The 20267-nt window shown below is 46.5% G+C and overlaps 1 protein-coding gene across 1 annotated transcript in view; it reads left to right on the plus strand.

Annotated features, from left to right (window-relative positions):
- CLPTM1 (CLPTM1 regulator of GABA type A receptor forward trafficking) overlaps positions 1–20267 on the plus strand; it is a 31105-nt gene that overhangs the window by 7661 nt on the left and 3177 nt on the right. Inside the window, exons 2-12 of the mRNA XM_058195569.1 lie at positions 438–556; positions 8200–8323; positions 9509–9667; positions 12221–12338; positions 12755–12840; positions 14023–14143; positions 15126–15370; positions 16037–16130; positions 17477–17667; positions 18406–18501; positions 19744–19879. Of these exons, the coding sequence (XP_058051552.1) occupies positions 438–556; positions 8200–8323; positions 9509–9667; positions 12221–12338; positions 12755–12840; positions 14023–14143; positions 15126–15370; positions 16037–16130; positions 17477–17667; positions 18406–18501; positions 19744–19879 (1489 nt within the window). The remainder of the gene's footprint in view (positions 1–437; positions 557–8199; positions 8324–9508; positions 9668–12220; positions 12339–12754; positions 12841–14022; positions 14144–15125; positions 15371–16036; positions 16131–17476; positions 17668–18405; positions 18502–19743; positions 19880–20267) is intronic.

Raw genomic sequence — 20267 nt, forward strand, 5'->3', positions numbered from 1 at the left:
CCAGCTGCCTCTTGAAAAAGCACCTTTGAGACAGAATTTGGGTGTGACTCACCTAACAACCGCTATGCTTAGCAATAGAAACTCTGGTCATAAGTCAAGGTCTACCTATAAACCCCATGATCCCTAACCTCAGGCTACACTTGCTGTAGACCAGGGGTCTTCAACCTTGGTAACTTTAAGACTCGTGGAATTCAACTCCCAGAATTCCTCAGCCAGCAAAGCTTTGAAGTTGAAGTCCACAAGTCTTAAAGTTGTCAAGGTTGGAGACCCCTACTGTATAGACTGCAGAATTAAAATCCAGGGATAAGGTTGAGGAGAGATCTCGCTGAATCTGAAACCTACCGCCCAGAATCTCCCCAACTAAGAAATCCGATTTCTTGCATCCGGTGGCTTTTTGTGATACCCGTTTTCTGTTTCCTTTTCCCCTGCTTCTAAAGCAAGTGACGAGCAATGGCACCGCGGGGGGCGGCGAAGGGGTCGTGGAGACTCAGCAGCCGAACCAGCCCCAGCAACAAGCCCCAAATGCCTGGCAAATCATCAAAGGAGTCTTATTCAGGTAAAAATTCAGCCTTCCTGGATTCTCCCTTTCTTGTCTCTACGTTGTGCATTATGCAGGATAGAAGGGTGAGCCGGTCCTGCCAGCATTGGTCCCAGGGTGGATTTGATTTAAATCACTAGTTAAAATTGATTTACCACATTTTTCGGAGTATAAGACGCACCGGAGTATAAGACACACCTTATTTTTTGGGGAGGAAAATGGGGGGGAAAAAATCTGCCTACCAGGTTTTCATCTGGCTAGCGTCCTTAGCATGGTCAGCTTCAGCACATTAGTTCGCTTGCTAGTTTTGAGGTTGGGGTTGGTTGGAGCTAAAAAAACAGCTTCTAAAGCACAGCTGATTGTCTGAGGGAGCAGCAAATTAGAAAAGCAGGCAAAGCACGGAAGATGCTGCGGCTGAAAAACAGCTTCAAAAGCAGAGCTGATCATCGGAGGGAGCTCCGGTGACTAAAGCAGGTGAAGCACGGAAGAGATAAGAGAAGGCAGCAGCTGTTCCAGGTAGCTATTTTGGGCACCGCGCATCACGTTTTCAGCCTCCAAAGGCGTTGTGTTTTCAGGCGGCAGCGTGCTTTGCCGATCCCTGCGGCCTTGAAGAGTTTTCAAATGGAGCATTTGGAGACTGAAAACGTGATGCGCGGAGCCCAAAAACACAAGCCGTTGTCGGCGGCAATCTGCAGCCAGGAAGAGGATGCGTGGAGGCCGAAGGGTGGGCAGGGTTACATTCGGAGTATAAGATGCACCCAAATTTTCAGCCTCTTTTAGAAGGGGGAAAAATGTGTCCTATACTCCAAAAAATATGGTAAATCAATTCTATTTAAATCGTAATTTTTTAAAGTGCAATTGTCATTTCTGTCCCGCAGCGGCTCCTCTGACTCACTGTTGACTCACCGACAGTCCCAATCACCTTAATGGGACGGCTGGTGATGCGACAGGGACACAACAAGGTGAGGGACATGCTGGTGGGCATCCACTCACCTGCTGCCTGGCACATCCCTCACCTTGTGACCCTGTCGCATCACCAGCCGGTCCCATTAAAGTGACTGGGACTGTTGGTGAGTCAACAGTGGGTTTTAAATTTAACATTTGAAGGGCATGATGGATCTGGAATGACAGGTGCTCTTTAAATGTAAGGACTCATCCTTGCTGGTGGTTAGAAACTGTGATATTATTATCTGCAAACAAAATGAAGGTTTCCTATTTAGCTTGCAGACCATGGATTCGTTGAATGAGTTTACAAAAAAATGTAAATATTGAATAGAATAGAATTTTTTATTGGCCGAGTGTGATTGGACACACAAGGAATTTGTCTTTGGGATGTATGCTGTCAGTGTACATATGGAGAATAAAATACATTCATCAAGATACAACAACTTAGTAGTCAAGATTACTAATAACTGTCAAACCGTACTAGGAAACAAAAACAATATGATGTGAATAGAATAGAATAGAATAGAATAGAATAGAATAGAATAGAATAGAATAGAATAGAATAGAATAGAATAGAATAGAATTTTTTATTGGCCAAGTGTGATTGGACACACAAGGAATTTGTCTTGGTGCATATGCTCTCAGTGTACATAAAAGAAAAAATACCTTCATCAAGAATTCTAAGGTACAACACTGAATGATAGTCATAGGGTACAAATAAGCAATCAGGAAACAATCAGGAATAGAATAGAATAGAATAGAATAGAATAGAATAGAATAGAATAGAATAGAATAGAATAGAATTTTTTATTGGCCAAGTGTGATTGGACACAGAAGGAATTTGTCTTGGTGCATACACTCGTATATATAGTGTATATATTATATATATAATAATATAGTGTATATATTGCGGAATATACAGCCTCATGCTACATAACTAAGCTCCATTTCACGTTGAATAAAATAAACTACTAATGTATCTTAAATAGAAAATTCTCTTTAGATAGATTTTTTACTCCAAAAATATTTTATTAAAATAAATTTGATAAAAATAAAAAAAATCCAATTTAAATTTTAAAAATCTGATTATTATTATTTTAAATCATTGATTTTTATCCATCCTATGTCATAAGCCATGTGTCCTGGGTGGTACGCTTTAGCTTCTCTAGGAAAATCACAGCTGCGTCTCCGAAGGGCTTAAAACAGAGGTCTTCAAACTGGGCAGCTTTAAGACTTGTGGACTTCAACTCCCAGAATTCTCCAGCCAGCTTATGCAGTTTGAAGACCTTGGGCATGAATGGCCAGGTGACCTCGGGCCACTCATACTTTCTCAGCCCAACCCACCTCACAGGGTTGTTGTGGTTGGAAAAGTAGGAGGCACAAGTGGTGGATATGTTTGCTGACTTGAGTTATTTCTACAAATAACGATGGGGTTCAAATAAATAAATAAAAATACAACCCACACAAGAAGCACTTTTGTGACGGTGGCTCTTTAGTAAAGAGTTAAGTGTTACAATGCATACCGTTCTGGGTCAGTTTCCTGTTATTGTTTCTCAGGGTCTTGCCAATATTCCAGGGTAGAGAGATCACGAGACTTCGAGTTATTACATTCCCCTGCCTAGGTGTTCTCTGTACAGGTAGTCCCCCGCCTACGACCAAAACCGAAGCCCCAAATTTCTGTCGCTAAGTGAAATATTTATTAACTGAATTTTGTCCCATTTTACAACCTTTCTTGCCATATTTTTTTTTTTAAAGAGAATCACCGGCGTTGTTAAGTTAGTCACACGGTTGTTAAGTGAATCTGGCTTCCCCATTGGCTCACACGATCCCCTTTTACGACCTTCTGACAAGCAAGGGGCTCCCCTTGAAGTGCACTCGGAGGCTTCAGTTAGTCCAGAATGCAGCTGCGCGGGTTATAGAGGGAGCTACGCGTAGCTCCCATGTAACACCGATCCTGCGCAGGCTGCACTGGCTACCTGTGGCTTTCCGAGTGCACTTTAAGGTGTTGGTTATGACCTTTAAAGCGCTCCATGGCTTAGGACCTGGGTACTTACGGGACCGCCTGCTGCTACCACATGCCTCCCACCACAGACGCTCCCATAGAGAGGGACTTCTCAGGGTGCCGCAAACAATGCCGGCTGGCGGCCCCAGGGAAGGGCCTTCTCTGTGGGGCGCCCACTCTGGCAGCTTCCCCGGGTTTACGTCAAATACCTGACCGGACCTTCGAACTAAAAACACATCTTTTTATCTGCTGGCTTAAATTAGTTTTAAGGGGAAATTTTATTAATTTTAAATGGGGTTTTTAGTATGGAAATTTTTAATCTCAGGCTAATTTAATAAGTTTTTAAATGGTATTTTAATCTGTATATTGTGTTGTTTTATTTTTGCCTGTACACCGCCCTGAGTCCTTCGGGAGAAGGGCGGTATAAAAATTAAATTAAATAAATAAATAAATAAGAGTCAATGGGGAAAGCCAAATTCACAACAACCATGTCACTAACTTAACAACTGCGGGAATTCACTTAACAACTCTGGCACGGAAGGACGTCAGATGGGGCAAAATTCCCTTCACCAACGTTTCGTTTAGCAACAGAAATTTTGAGGCTCAGTTGTGGTCGTATGTCGAGGACTACCTACCTGTATAAATAGGAGCCAATCCATTTTAGTACAGTGGAATCTTTGCAAATCAAGGTGACCCAGTGGGAAAGGGGCAGAAATGTTGTTTCCAAAGCCTTTATTAACATTATTACTTCATATTACTTTCTTGAGCTACCTCAGCAAGACGCTTTGGCACCCCTAAGGTGCCAGCCACGCATTAAATGTCCAAATGATGAAGCTGTAGAGTATTTCAATCTCTAAGTGCAAATCAAATTGGAAGCGGGCCAGCATCCAAATGTTCTTTCCCCCTATTATGGACAAACGCTGCCCTACCGTTTCTCCCCGATTCATAAGTTTGCAAAGAAGGCTGCATTTTGGCATGGCTTCCTTTCTCATCGCTTAAATGGATCGTTTTAAAGTTCACGTAATAATTCATCTCGCATTAAATTGAAGACCGTTATCCAAAATGTTACGGCCCACTTTAAGCAGGGAGGATGAGAGGACATCGTTGCATGGAAGATATATACAGGCCCAGTGGTGGGATTCAAATAATTTAACAACCGGTTCTCTGCCCTCGTGACTGGCTGGGTGGGTGTGGCCATGGTGGGCGTGGCCAGGAGATGTGACAGGCAGCACTCAACCTCCTGCACCCCCCTGGAAGCAAAGATGGGCTGGGGGGATGCGCCCCCTCCACCTGCGCCCCTTTTTTGGGCCTACAAGGCCTCCCTGCACTTACCTGGAAGGCAAATGGAGCACATGGAGACTCTGGGGCGGAAAGGGTGGGGCCAGCCAGCAATTTAACTTACCGGTTTGCCCGAACCGGCCCAAACCAGCTGAATTCCACCACTTACAACAACAATTGAACCCACAATTTCTGTTGCTAAGGGAGACATTGTTTCAGTGAGTTTTGTTCCGTTTTACGACTTTTCTTGCCGTAGTTGTTAAGCGAAGAAACCAAGATACCTTTATGGTTCATCCGAGGGCAGCATACACAGGCTTTCCTTGGTTTTCAGGTTTCACTGATGACTCACGAAGCCTCAGAAACAGATACGCAACCTTGTGGCTTTTGTCTTTCCAGTTTGCGGATGATCTTCAACCCTAATTTTAAACATGGGAGGTTATTAATGCAACGGACCACAAAGGGTAACGGTACTTTCAGTTTTGGGACGGTATCTCTCCTTCTATCGACTCAGTGGATATTGCCACAGATGTCCTCAACCCAGAAATGATTGAGAATCGGAAAACAAGATAGATTTTAATATAGATTAGACTCGGGGATGAAGCTTCCACTAAAATGGGATAGTAGAAACATTCTTTTATCCCACCTTTATTTGTACAAATAACTCAAGGTGGCAAAAATATCCCTCACATCTTCCTCTTATTTTTCCCATAACGACGACCCTGCGAGGTGGGGAGGCTAAGGGAGGAATTGGCCCAAAGTCACCCAGTTGACTTTCGTGCCTAATGCAGGACTAGAATTCACCATCTCCTGGTGACTGGCCCAAAGTCATCCAGCTGGCTTTCATGCCTAAGGTGGAACTAGAATTCACCATCTCCTGGTCATTGGCCCAAAGTCACCCAGCCAGCTTTCATGCCTAAGGTAGAACTAGAACTCCCAGTCTCCTGGTGATTGTCCCAAACTGGCTGTTTCTTAAATTATTCATTTAATGCTGTTAAGGATATTGATAGATTTTGAAAAAAAGAACTAAAAAGTACATATTTTGATCTTTCTTTTTTGAGAGATTTTTGGCCAAAATCTCTCTTTTACAGTCCCTCTCTTGATCAACTCTGTCCAGTAGCATTTCTTGGTATTTACATAGTAAAATGTTCAGCGTATTCCTGTGGGAGGGTGGACTTAGCGTTGTAGTAAGGTGAAGAATTGCACAAGAGATCTGAATTATCGGATTGTTAGCTTGTTCCTTAATCGCATCCTCTGCCAAGAGCTGCATGGAAATGAGATGGGCAGCTATAAAAATATTATAAAATAAATACATCAGCTTAGCAAAGTTGTACAAGCGATGCATTACTCAGTCAGTATACGCTGCTGGTCAGACTCTGCTTTTCAAAATATTTCTTTGTTTCTTGATTTAACTGTTTTGATTAAATTTCGGCTGCGGTGCTGAGGGGCCTGATAGAATTCCTCTGCGGATCACATGCTTGTCACTCAAAAGAATTAGAAGCATCTATATATATATAAAAGCGAAATACCACTCGCGCATCATCACAAAATCTCCAGAACCATAAAGCCTATAAACTTGAAATTGGCCATGTATGTTCCTCTTAGCTTCTAGGTGCTCGCTAAGAAAGGATTTTCTGAAATGACCATCAGATCATTAGTATTTTCTATATTATGAGTAACACGCTCTGATGCTAAGAGTTCTACTCCCCCTCTCCACCTGAAAAGAAATCTGTTCCAAAGGCAAAACACAAGCAGAGGAGAGGAGTTTCAGTTTTACTTTCACAGCAGCAAGCAGGGGATAGGATAGGGGAGGCTTCTGTGGGGCAAGTGAGGGAGAGAAGGGGGATAGGATAGGATAGGATAGGATAGGATAGGATAGGCTTCTGTGGGGCAAGGCTGAGGGAGAGAAGGGGATAGGATAGGGGAGGCTTCTGTGGGGCAAGGCTGAGGGAGAGAAGGAGATAGGATAGGGGAGGCTTCTGTGGGGCAAGGCTGAGGGAGAGAAGGAGATAGGATAGGGGAGGCTTCTGTGGGGCAAGGCTGAGGGAGAGAAGGAAATAGGATAGGAAGGCTTCTATGAGGCAAGCCTGAGGGAGAGAAGGGGGATAGGATAGGATAGGCTTCTGTGGGGCAAGGCTGAGGGAGAGAAGGGAATAGCATAGAGGAGGCTTCTGTGGGGCAAGGCTGAGGGAGAGAAGGGGAGAGGACAGGATAGACATTTCTGTGGGGCAAGGCTGAGGGAGAGAAGGGGAGAGGAGAGGCCGATTGTAACTACTCATTAATTTTCAAGCTGTAAATGTCAATTTATCAAGCCTGATCACATAGTTTCCAGCTGCTACGGGTATTCAGCTAGTTTTCTAATATAATAGAAAGCAGCCGATATCGGATACCAGACTGATATTGCCAGACTGTTGCTGGTCCCTGCAGGTTGCTAGAATTCTTGCAAAAGAGCTCTTGCGCCATCTCATAATTAATTTATCTTTTAACTTATTCATAAACAAGCCCAAGAATTGTGTAATCGAGATCTGTAGAACTGTAACTTAGGAAGTTGCTACGGCGGTCGTTAAGGGGTGGAGATTTATTTTATGATTCTGAAAGCTGCAGGATTATACCACACTGGTGCTGTCATCAGAAACTGGGGTAGAAAAACTTGATTTTTCCAGAGCTACTTTTCTTGTAGAAAAACACTGGATATCAACCCCTGAAGAGATTCCCTACAGGTAGTCCTCGACTTACAACCACAATGGAGCCCAACATTAACAAATCTTGCATGGCTGGCTGGGGAATTCTGGGAGTTGAAGTCCACATGTCTTAAAGCTACCAAGGTAGAGAAACACCAGGCAGATAGTCCTCGACTTACGACCACAGTGGAGCTCGACATCTCTGTTGCTAAGCAAAACACTTAAGTGAGTTTTTGCCCCGTTTTACGACCTGTCTCGCCACTTTTGTTAAGTGAATCACTGCAGCTTTTAAGTTAATCACAGGGTCGTTAAGTAAATCTGGCTCCCCCATTAACTTTGCTTGTCAGAAGGTCACAAAAGGTGATCACACAACTCCCGGGACATTGCAACCGTCATAAATACGAGTCAGTTGCCAAGCATTCCAAATTTTGATCACATGACCGGGTGTGTGTATGGGCTGCAACGACTGTAAGTGTGAAAACACGATCCTGTCACTTTTTTCAGTGCCATTATAAGTTTGAACGGTCACTAAATAAAGTGTTGTAAGTCTATGGGGACTGCCCATATTAGATCCTCGAGTCGAGAATAATAAAAATGTTGCCCAGCCAGGTTTATGATGGTTGATGGAAGGTTTATCTTCTGAGGACCTCTTTGTCCAAACTGAATTTCTCTGGAATTTCCCCACGTGGCCGATGCCTCTTGAGTTGGTTTTAAAATGTGTAAATTTTCAATCTTTTATTTTCCCTCCCGTCCTCCAGAATCTTTATTATCTGGGCCATCAGTAGCTGGTTTCGTCGCGGGCCAACAACCCAGGATCCATCCACCCCTGGCGGGGTACCCAGGGCACCAAGCCGCAATCTCTTCCCTAAAGACACTTTAATGGTAAGGATGGCCGAATCCTGATTCCGGATTTTCCAAGGGTTTAAGTCGGATTTTGACTGTTTGGTGGAGAAGGGAGCTATAGGCACCTTCTCTGGCTGCAGGACTGAAATTCCCTGATTCAGAATTTGTCTCAAAGAGAAATAGAATTCGGTTACTGGTGTTAGGTTGGGATGGATGGATGGATGGATGGATAGATTAAAAGTTCCCCCACAAATGCATGCTAGTCGTTCCTGACTCTAGGGGGCGGTGCTCATCTCCGTTTCAAAGCTGAACAGCCAGCGCTGTCCGAAGACGTCTCCGTGGTCATGTGGCCGGCATGACTAAACACCAAAGGCTCAGAGAATGCTGTTCCCTTCCCACCACTTGCATTTTTTACCTGCTTTCGAACTGCTAGGTTGCAGAAGCTGGGACAAGTAACGGGAGCTCACCCCGTTTCACGGCAGCACTAGGGATTCGAACCGGCCTTTCGATCGACAAGCTCAGTGTCTTACCCACTGAGCCACCATGTCCAATAGAATAGAATGATAGATAGATAGATAGATAGATAGATAGATAGATAGATAGATAGATAGATAGATAGAGGAGGGAGGGAGAGAGAGAGAGAGAGAGAGAGAGAGAGAGGAAGGGAGGGAGGGAGGGAGGGAGGAAGGAAAGAAAGAGAAAGAAAGAAAGAAAGAAAGAAATTTTTGGCCTCCCAAACCCCCCACGCATCATGTTTTTGCCCTCCCCAGCCCCCCAGGAGCACTCTGCAGGCCTCCCAAACCTTCTGCGTATCTTGTTTTTTTGTGAAAAATGGGCCCATTTTTCAAAAAAACAGGACGCACAGAGGGTTTGGGAGGCCTGCTCCTGGGGGCCGGGGAGGGCAAAAACTTTTTTTTTTTCTTGCTTACCTCTTCAAAATCTTGGTGCGTCTTATACTCCGGTGCATCTTAATAGTCCGAAAAATACGGTAGATTTTTTTTCCTAAAAAGAAGCCATAAAGGTGATGGATACAATCTCTACGGAACTAATACTTTTCCGGTGCTCCCAAAGAGCTTCCGTCAAGAACCCCGTAGCTTTTCCTCCTTCAAAATAAAACAGGTGGGTTTGCCTGCCCTGAAGAGATTTCTTCCAGCCTAGAGTTCGGGTTCCAGCTCAAGTGTCATGAGGTGTGTTTTGTTTTTTTTTACCTTTTTTTCCTGGCAGGACCTTCACGTCTTCATATCCGAACACGAGCACTTTACCGACTTCAACACCACGTCGGCATTGTTTTGGGAACAGCGAGATCTAGTCTACGGAGACTGGACGAGCGGAGAGAATTCGGATGGCTGCTACGAGCGCTACACCGAGTTGGAAATCCCTGAGGTGTGTGAACAGATGCTGCAATTGGCTGACCGCTGGGTTTTTTTTTTCTCTCTGCGCCAAGCGCTCCCTGAATAGCTTTTTTGTACCGAAGGAAGCATCTCCCAAAGCTGTTAGCAAATGGCAATTTTGAATGCGACGGGGGAAATTATTGACTCTACGGGTGGTCCTCCACTTGCGACCACAATTCAGCCCAAAATTTAGGTTGCTAAGTGAGAAATTAGTTAAGTGAATTTTGCCCCATTTTAGGACTATTTCTCGCCACGTTTGTTCCATGAATCACTGCAGTTCTTAAATTAGTAACAACAACTAAGTGACCCTGGTTTCCCCGTTCGCTTTGCTCATCAGGAGGTCCGTCCCCCCCCCCCACCTGGTCACATATCTGCATTTACAGCCTTTTGCAGTGTCCCAGGTTTCATGTGACCCGCCTTTTATGAGAACGTTGACAAAAACAAGCTAAAAGTCTATGGAGAGTCTCAGTCATCCAGGTCATGGTTGTCCCAAACATTTTTTATTATTATTTGCATTTATATCCCGCCCTTCTCTGAAGACTCAGGGCGGCTTACACTATGTCAAGCAATAGTCTTCATCCTATTTGTATATATATACAAAGTCAGCTTATTGCCCCCAACAATCTGGGTCCTCATTTTACCTACTTTATAAAGGATGGAAGGCTGAGTCAACCTTGGGCCTGGTGGGACTTCAACCTGCAGTAATTGCAAGCAGCTGCTGTTAATAACAGACTGCATTAGCAGTCTGAGCCACCAGAGGCCCTAATTTTTTCCTATTAGACTGAGAATCTCCATAGACTATTTAGCTGTGCGCTTTGGGATGAACACCCTTCAAACAGGGATGGGCTTCAAAATTTTTAGCAAGGGGTTCTCTGCCCGGTTGTTTGCTGGGCGTGGCCAAGTCGGCCTCCTGCACCGTGGCGGGTGGTGGTGGGGTGTTTTTGTCCTCCCTGGGCTCTGGAGGTTTTCCTCCATCCTCCAGGAGGGTGAAAACGGGCCTCCCCAGGCCCGTTTCTGGCCTTCCCCAATTTCCAATAGTCCCGTTTTTCGCTCTCCCCGAGCTTCTGTGCGCACCTTGCACACTTCCCTGCATCCAAAACGGGCCGCGTGGGGACTTCTGGGAAGGGCAGGGCCAGCCAGGAGTGGGATTTGGGGCTTCTCCGAACTTCACAGAACCTTAGCTAGAGGTTTCTCCAGAACCCCCAGCAGCCCCACCCCTGCCTTCAAATGGTGTGAGAACACGAACGGATTTTCCAAAAAAAAAAAAAAAAAGAAAATCGCAGATTACAGGACCCATTTGCACCTCAATTTGAGATGCAGACAACCCGGACTCACCCCCAAGAGCCCCCGCCTGTCTTCAACAGGGAAGGGACACGGCGGGGGGGGGGGAAATACATCCGGCAGCCAAGGAACTTCCCCACCCATTTGCACAACTCAGATGACCCCCGAGGACACAGATCAACCTCCCGAGCGCTTCAATGACCCTCTTAAAAAGGATGCAAAGGACCAGCTGTCTCCAAGGGGTTGGTGGGTGAGTTCCCCACCATCCAGTCAGAGCTGAAGAAGCTTCTTGGGATGAGAAGCGAAACGTCTTCAAAAGAAAACCAAAAAAAAGACCAAAAAAGTCCAGTTGCCTCCTGAAAAAAAAACCCCAAACCCCCCCTCCCCCAAACCCAGCATTTACATCTGGTGTTTGGCAAAACCGGCCCGATAGGCTCGCTTAACAACTGTGTCATTTCCTTAACGACCATTGTAAAAAAAAAAAACAGTTTGTAAAATCAGGTGGGTTAGTCAGGGCTTTCTCTTCAACATTTTAAAGCCTCGCATTCTTCATGTGGTTGGGAATGAGTCCTAGTGTTGTGCCTCGCCTGCCCTCCTCTCCTCAGCCGGGCCTGCTATCAGATTCAGAGTCTGGTAATGAACAGGAACGGCCTGGCATGCCTCCAGCCCCCAGCCCTGGCCCCATGCCTGGAGGGGATGTCAGGAATGAACAAACAAACCTCACTCCTACAGCGTGTGAGCACGAAGCCAGCCACGTACTAGAATTGCCAGCAGCAGATCCAGAGGAAGGGAATTCACAGTGGGAGGCTCCCCGCTTCCGGAGATCTGAGAGGCGACGTCAGCAGAAGGAAGAGAGGGGCAGGCCTGGATAAGTGCTGAGTCATGGAGCCACACCCCATGTCCTATATAAAGGATCTGCTTTTTGGCATTCCTTGAGTCAGGCAAAGTCTCATCTGGTTTGCTGAAGTCACACCTTGGATTCCTGCCTGCCCTGAGAAATCTGAAAGGAATTTGGCAAAGCTGCAGAGGCTTTGCAGCCATGCTTGATACGGACTTCCCAGACCCGGCCATAAGAGGGGGAGGGGGACACGACACCTACCAGCCTGTTCCAGGAACAGGTGCTTGCTTTTGGGCCTTTCCACAAGTTCTGTCTCTGCTTCTCCCCCTTCATAGTTTTGTTGTCAAACGGGTGAAGTCCCCCATCCGCCCGCCCTGCTGGAGGGGCGTGTAAGTGATCCTCACGGTTATTTACTTCTGATTTCAGAGCGTGCAACACAACGGTTCCATTTACATCCACGTGTACTTTACCAAAAGTGGGTTCCACCCTGATCCCAAACAGAAGAACCTCTACCGGCGCCTTGCCACGGTTCACACGTCTCGAAGTAAGCTTCCCTCCCAACCGCGGTTTATTTTATTCTTATTTTTTGCTCAGTTGAGAGCTTAGTGTCGGCAGCGGTGGTGGGAAATGCTTTCCGTGTTTGACAGCTTTTCCCCCCAAAATAATCGAGTTGTTGGCCTCCCTTAATCCTTTCCATAACTTCCTTCCTCCCCTCCATCGCGTTGGCATTCCTGCCAAGAATGGAGAGCTATCAGCGGGAGATGCGGTGCTACCGGTATTCCTTGACTTACGACCACAATAGGTACCAGGAAGTTCTTCATTAAATGGTGTGGTCATTAAGTGAGACGCCATATGAACACATTCAATTTTACAATTGGTTTTTGGTCATGAAATGAAACATGTGAGCATAATAACTTGCAGATCAAACGTTACCTTTTTTTTGTTTGTTTTTATTTGCAGTGATCAATAAGTACAAACGTAGACGCTTTCAGAAAACCAAGAACTTACTAACCGGGGAAACCGAAGCAGATCCCGAAATGATAAAAGTAATGTGACTTCTCTGATACTTTCTCCTCTTCTTGTTTCTCCTTCGAAGTCCCAATCCCCCCCCCACCCCCCAATAGCTAAGGCGGGACTAGAATTCCCCCTGTCCTAGTGATTGACCCAAAGTCACCCAGCCGGCTTTCATACCTAAGGCTGGACTAGAACTCACTGTCTTCTGGTTTCTAGCCTGGTGCTTTAACCACTATACCAAAATGATCAAATGAGGTTTGACAGCACTTGTGAGATCTGAAAGAAGGGGAGGAAAACCTGAGCTCTTTGGGACCGCTTGGCAGAGCTCTGGGTGTATGAAAGCGAGACCGAGAGAGAGAATCTCGTATTCAGGTTACGCTTCATGCATACAGATGGAGTCACACCTGTGTACTTCACCTGGAAAAAGCACCAGGGCCTTTCCCACCACAACTGGGCAACACCCTAGGCGGGTCTGGCTGGGCCTGCGGTCGGATCTCTGGCAAGCTGGCCCAGAATATAACACAGTACAGTAAGTACAGTACAGTACAATAAAGAATTCAGAATAGAATATGGAATGGAATGGAATAAAAAAATGGAATACCTCACTGGGGTCTCCAACCATGGCAAATTGAAGACTTGTGGACTTCAACTCCCAGAATTCCTCAGCCAGAATCCTTTATCCTGTGGATTCCTCCCAGGAATTCTGGGAGTTGCAGTCCACAAGTCTTAAAAGTTGCCAAGATTGGAGACCCCTGCAATAGAATATAGAAATAGAAATGGAATAGGAATAGGAATAGGAATAGGATAGCATAGGATAGCATAGCATAGAATAGAATAAGTGGAGTAGAGTATGGAATGGAATGGACAGGACAGACAGGACAGGACAGAACAACAGAACAGAACAGAAAACATGGAATGGAACTGAACAAAACAGAATAAAATAGAATAAGCTCCTTGGATGAGAAGCTAAACATCTTTCAGGAAAAACAAAGAAAATCTAGGTACCTCTTGAAAAAAAAGCACCTTTGAGCCAACCATGAGTTGAATGGCTGAGAATCTCCACAGACAGCTGCTGCCCAAAGGTGTTTTTCCTTTTCTTGACTGAACCCATCCCATTCCAATCTTTTGGATGGCTACTGAGGGCTCTTTTTCCTCTCCCCCCCCCACCCCCGCCCCCCGAGAAACATTATTTAGCCTTCGTGCTTTCCTTGCAGAGAGCTGAAGATTTCGGCCCCGTGGAGGTGATCTCGCACTGGCACCCCAACCTCACCATCAACATTGTGGACGACCACACCCCGTGGGTGAAGGGCAGCGTTCCTCCCCCTCTGGATCAGTGTAAGGCTTCAAATCGTTCCGAACTTACGGAGTTGCTCTGGCGGCAGGATATGCTGGCGGGTGGGTGGGGAGGCTTCCCTGTCTCTGATGCTCTTGAATAATAGAATAACGGAGTTGGAAGGGACCTTGGAGGTCTTCTAGTCCAACCCTCTGCCCAAGCAGGGAAACCCTATGCCATCCCAGACAAAGGGCTGTCCAGCCTCTTCTTAAAAGCCTCCACTGATGAAGCCCCACAGCTTCTGAAGGCAAGTCATTCCGTTGATTTACCATATTTTTCAGACTATAAGACACTCCAAAGTATAAGACACCCCTAGCTTCTGGGGAGGAAAACGAGGGGGGGGGAAATCTGCCTCTGCCTCCCAGCAATTTACCTCCTTGCAGCAAACAGCCTGGTCAGCTTCAGCACAGCCTGATTTAGCGCAAGCAGCTGATTGGTGGTTAGAACAGCCTCCTGGAATACCGCCTATCAGCTGTTCCAGACTGGAGGGATCGCCACCGCTTGTTGCCGCCATCGGCACCCATTGTCACCCACCGCCACCTCTGCGCGCCCCATTTCTGGCCTCCGCATGTCCCATTTTTAGCCTGTTCCCGACAGCGATGGACAGTGGCGGCGATCCCTGCAGCCTGCAACAGCTGATAGGCGGTATTCCTGGAGGGTGATCCAACCGCCAATCAGCTACTTGCGCTAAATCAGGCTGTGCTGAAGCTGACCAGGCTGTTTGCTGCAAGGAGGTAAATTGCTGGGAGGCAGAGGCCGAAGAGTGGGGACTGATGAGTGGGCGGGGCTTCAGCAACATCCTCTGTATAAGACACACAGACATTTCCACCTGCTTTTGGGGGGGGAGGAGTGTATCTTATACACCGAAAAATACGGTAATTGTTCTCACTGTCCAGAAAATTTCCCCTTAATTCCCCCTGGTCTCCCTTCTGCCCTGGCGGCATCTTGACCCTGACACGATGCTCTCACCTTGTTTCTTTCCAGATGTGAAGTTCGACGCCGTGAGTGGCGACTACTACCCCATCCTTTACTTCAACGATTACTGGAACTTGCAAAAGGATTACTACCCCATTAATGAGACCGTGGAACGGTTGCCCTTCCGCCTTTCTTACTGCCCGCTTTCGCTCTGGCGGTGGCAGCTCTACGCCGCCCAGAATAGCAAATCTCCTTGGAATTTCCTCGGGGAGGACTTGTACGGACAATCCGACGAGGAGCAGGATTCGGTCAAGGTGAGCGGTGGGGAAGGCTAGCCCCACACACCTGGGGAAACCCCAGGCTCTTGACTCCAGAACTGCATCGAGAATCCTTGTATTGAAAAGCTGAACACGGAGGTTTTAGCAGCTCTGGAAAATTAGAGAGCTAGTTTGGTCTAGACTCTAGCGGCTAAGACACCCGGCTAGAAAGTGGGAGACTTTGAATTGTAGTCCAATCTTAACCAGGAAAGTAGGCTGGGTGATTTGGGGCCAATGATCAGGAGACGGTGAGTTCTAGTCCTGCTTTTGGCATGAAAGCTACCTGGGTTCCTCTGGGCCAATCACCAGGAGACGGTGAGTTCTAGTCTCAATTTAGGCATGAAAGCCAGCTGGGTGACTTTGGGCAGGTCTTCCTCTCTCAGCTCAACCTACTTCACAGGGTTGTTGTAGGGAAACTAAAAAGAAGAAGATGCTTTGGATATATTCACCACCTTGAGTTAGATGTGAAAATAACCAAGGCAAAATACAAATAAATAAACACATCAAAAATTAAAACTAGGACAGGTTATTGTCCTGGGGATCTGGGTGCGAGTCTTAGAGTCCATTCAATGGTTATGCCTTGTTACTGATTTTTTTTTTTTTTTTTTGTATGTCTAGGTTTCTCGTGTTGTCTCACACTCCTTTGGTTTATTTTTCCTCTAGGTGGCTTTGTTAGAAACGAACCCTTACTTGCTGGCTCTGACGATCGTTGTTTCCATTGTGCATAGCATTTTTGAGTTCCTTGCTTTCAAGAACGGTAGGTTTGAAAGCCTCGGAGAATCGCTTCTCCCCTCCTGTTTCCCTGCTGTGATTAGAGCTAGTTCTCAACTTACCACTGAACGTTTGAGGTTACAGCCAGCTCGAAAAAGGGGGCTTACGATCCACATTCGAAATTCCATCACTGCCCCCCAACCTCCGTTGTGGTCACATGACCAAACTTTAGATGCTCGGCCACACGGTTTCCTTCTGGTTTTCAGCAAAACTGCACCTACAGCAAACTGTTGATTCTCTTAATGACCTCCCCTCCCCTCATGTTCACTTAACCACCGTCGGGTTCACTTAACGTCCACCCCAAACAAGGTCGTAAAATCACACGAACAAACGATGTTAACAGCCAGTACAAAATCTGACCACAGTGGGCAGGCTCCATTACGGTCATATGTCGAGGACTGTCTATTAACACTTCAAAGTGGGATATCTCCAGGATCTATTTCCCAATGCTGGGGGTTGAATGCGACCCTTCTGCGTGTTGTCAGTTTTTGGCCAAGTTGCAATTTTAACCTAGTAGGACCCCAAGAGACACATGGTGGTTCTTTTAATCCAGTGTTTCTCTACCTTGGTGACTTTTAAGATGGGTGGATGTCAACTCCCAGAATTCTGGCTGGCTGGGGAATTCTGGGAGTTGAAGCCCACCCATCTTAAAGTCACCAAGATTCTAGTCCAAAGCAAGTCCTGTCCATAGAACTGTAGGACGTTAGCACCCACCCCTCTCCTAGAAGAATGAAATATTCTAGGAAATATTAAAAAGGCAGAATGTTATATTTACTTGGATGAGAAAAGGGGAAACATGCGCTTGGAAAGCAGCCGCCACCTTTGCTAATAGCCCCAGAAAAGCTGGTGCCAACCTATCTACAAGACAAAAGGCTGGAGCAGCTTATCTACAACACAAAAGACCTTCACCCTCAGGACATGATAGGATTAGCCCTCTACTCATCTCACCGCATGGCGCCTGGGAAGATTACATCACCCAGCGAGATTCAACCAAGCCTGGGACTCGAGACAACCTCCAAAGTTGCCTCTGCATGGCCCCATGGGAGTCTGACTACCAATCAGGATACCTGCCCTTACACAGGAACAGGAAGTTCTAAGGCGAGGGCCAAGAGAGGGTATAAATATACCTCACTCTCCACTCCATGGTGGTCAGCTATCCAGGACTTCAAGCCCATGTGGTCCTCCCTGTCCACCGTTAATCCATCCTTTCCAAGCAGCCTCCATGTTTCCAGGGTCTTTCTCCCCACTTGGAACTGAGCAACAGAACAAAGGATGTGAAGGAGCATCACTTCCTTTTCCAACCTCAATTGTGTTTCTCATCGTCCCTCTCAGATATTCAGTTCTGGAACAGCAGGCAGTCTTTGGAAGGCCTCTCCGTCCGGTCGGTCTTCTTTGGGGTGTTCCAGTCCCTCATCGTCCTCCTCTACATCCTGGATAACGAAACTAACTTCGTGGTGCAAGTCAGCGTCTTCTTCGGTCTGCTCATCGATCTGTGGAAGATCACAAAAGTGATGGATGTCCGGGTGAGAAATGGGACACGTAACTACTTGTTGGGGAAGAATTGGGGAAGAATTGAGCCAGTTTGGTTTAGTAATTAAGGCACTAGGCTAGAAAGCTGGAGACCCATGAGTTCAAATCATGCCCAAAAGCCGGCTGCGTGACTTTGGGCCAATTACCAGGAGACTGGGAGTTCTAGTCCTGTTTTAGGCACAAAAGCCAGCTGGGCCAGTCACCCAGAGATGGTGAGTTCTAGTCGTGCCTTAAGCATGAAAGCTGGCAGCGTGACTTTCGGTGAATCAATAGGCAACAGTGAGTTCTAGTCCCACCTTAGGCATGAAAGGCAGCTGGGTGACTTTGGGCGAATCTCCAGGTGACTGTGAGTTCTAGTCCCACTTCAGGCATAAAAGCCAGTTGAGTGACTTTGGGCTAATCCCTCATTCTCAGTCCAACTTACCTCACAGGGTTGTTTTTGTGAGGAAAATAGGAGTAGGAAGAAATATTAGATATGTTCACCGCCTTGAGTTATTTGTAAAACAGACTTTCTCAACCCTCCCCTGATTACAACCCATCCTATTCCACTTTCCCAACCCATCACGGGCATTGGATAATTGGGGATGATGGGAATTGTAGCCTCAGTGCACTCGGGCGGGAGGGGGGAGGGGATTCTGGGAAGGAAAAGTGACTGTGCAACCAGTCGGATGTCTCAAAATCTAACCTTCCCTTCATTCTCTCCTGTTCCGTTTTCTGATGTTGCCGAACAGCTGGATCGCGAGAACAAAATTGCCGGGATTTTCCCACGCTTAACATTCAAAGACAAATCGACGTACATCGAATCGTCGACCAAAATCTACGATGATGTAAGTTCAAGCCTTCCTGCGTGTGAACATCTCCCAGGGGTTCGGGATAGCTGGTATTTTCCCCTCCAGTCTCTCATCAGAAGGTGGTCCTTCCATCCGGTTTTAGTGGTAAAAATAAAAATAAAAAAAAATGAGGCAGAGGTACTAAGTCAGTATGTCTCAACCTCAGCAATTTGAAGACGGATGTACCAAAGGTGCTTTTTTTCAAAAGCCAACTTTGGGCTTAACTTTTCTTTTTCCTTGAAGACGTTTCGCTTCTCATCCAAGAACCGAAGAAACGAAACGACTTTTAAGAGGAAAAAAACAAAATCCAGCTGTGCCTTTCGAAAAAGCACCTTTGGGACAACCATGACCCTGAGAATCTCCGTAGACCTTGAAGATGGGTGGACTTCAAGTCCCAGAATCCCCCAGCCAGCCATAGGAGTCGAAGTCCACCCCATCTTCAAGATCTGTCAAGATGGAGAAATGCTATGCTATGTCAGCGGTCCAGAAACCCTCCCCGCCCCAAACTCCCAGTAAAAACTCCGAAGCAAGCATCTTTCAAAGTTCTATTTACTAGGATAGGTAAACTGGCACATCTGAGAAAACCCGAATCTGAAGATCCAGGTTTTCCCTCAGTAAATCAAAACTCCCCAAAACCATCCCCTCACTCCTCAGTCGATCACTTGCTCCAATCACCAACCGTCCCATCTCGAGACAGCACTCCAACCACTCCTTCTCCAGATGCAGGATCGCCTGTCCTCGACTGACAGGAAAAATGCTATTATGTCTAAAGACAACCCCTCTACTAAATCCCCCCTCCTCCTATTTTCCAAGTGGCAGCACGGAAGCTTTCCGCCTAATATGGCTTCCAAAGCTGACTGGGAAAAGAATCTGGAAGTTTCAATTTTGGAATTTCACTCATCGTGTGCCAGTTTCCTTATGCTAGTAAAAAACTCTGAAGCCATTGTCTTTACTAGCATAAGGAAACTAGTTCTTTACTAGCATAAAGAACTAGTAGCACTACTAGTTCTTTACTAGCATAAGGAAACTGGCACACGATGAGTGAAATTCCAAAACTGAAACTTCCAGATTCTTTTCCCAGTTATACAAACCCCAAGACTGTTGGTGACTCAACAGCAAACATTGATTCATGCAGCTAGTCCCTCGGTGGCCCTGGGTGGGTTCCCCTCTCCCAAAATGCTAGTGTGCTTGGTTTTTGTACCCCCCCAGCCTACCCTCAACCCTCCTTTGCTTTCACAGATGGCCTTTCGGTATCTTTCCTGGATCCTTTTCCCGCTGCTAGGTTGTTATGCCGTATACAGCCTGCTCTACATGGAACACAAAGGCTGGTATTCCTGGATCCTGAGCATGCTCTATGGTTTCCTGCTGACCTTTGGTGAGTTAGCGGAGGCTGACCCCTAACAGCTTCCCACCCCGCACCTCCCAGGCCTGGCTTCCCACCTGCCAGTCCTTTGAGGTAGTCCAAATAGCAATAGCACTTAGACTTATATGCCGCTTCACAAGTGCTTCACATCCCTCTCTAAGCAGTTTAAAGCAGGGGTCTCCAACCTTGGCAACTTTAAGCCTGGAGGACTTCAACTCCCAGAATGCCCCAGCCAGCTTTGCTGGCTGGGGCTTTCTGGGAGTTGAAGTCTTCCAGGCTTAAAAGTTGCCAAGGTTGGAGACCCCTGCTTTAAAGAGTCGACCTCTTGCCCCCCAGCAATCTGGGTCCTCATTTGACCCACCTCGGAAGGACGGAAAGCTGAGTCAACCCTGAGCCCTTT

Source organism: Ahaetulla prasina, chromosome 10 (genome assembly GCF_028640845.1).
Source record: "Ahaetulla prasina isolate Xishuangbanna chromosome 10, ASM2864084v1, whole genome shotgun sequence".
Taxonomy (NCBI): domain Eukaryota; kingdom Metazoa; phylum Chordata; class Lepidosauria; order Squamata; family Colubridae; genus Ahaetulla; species Ahaetulla prasina.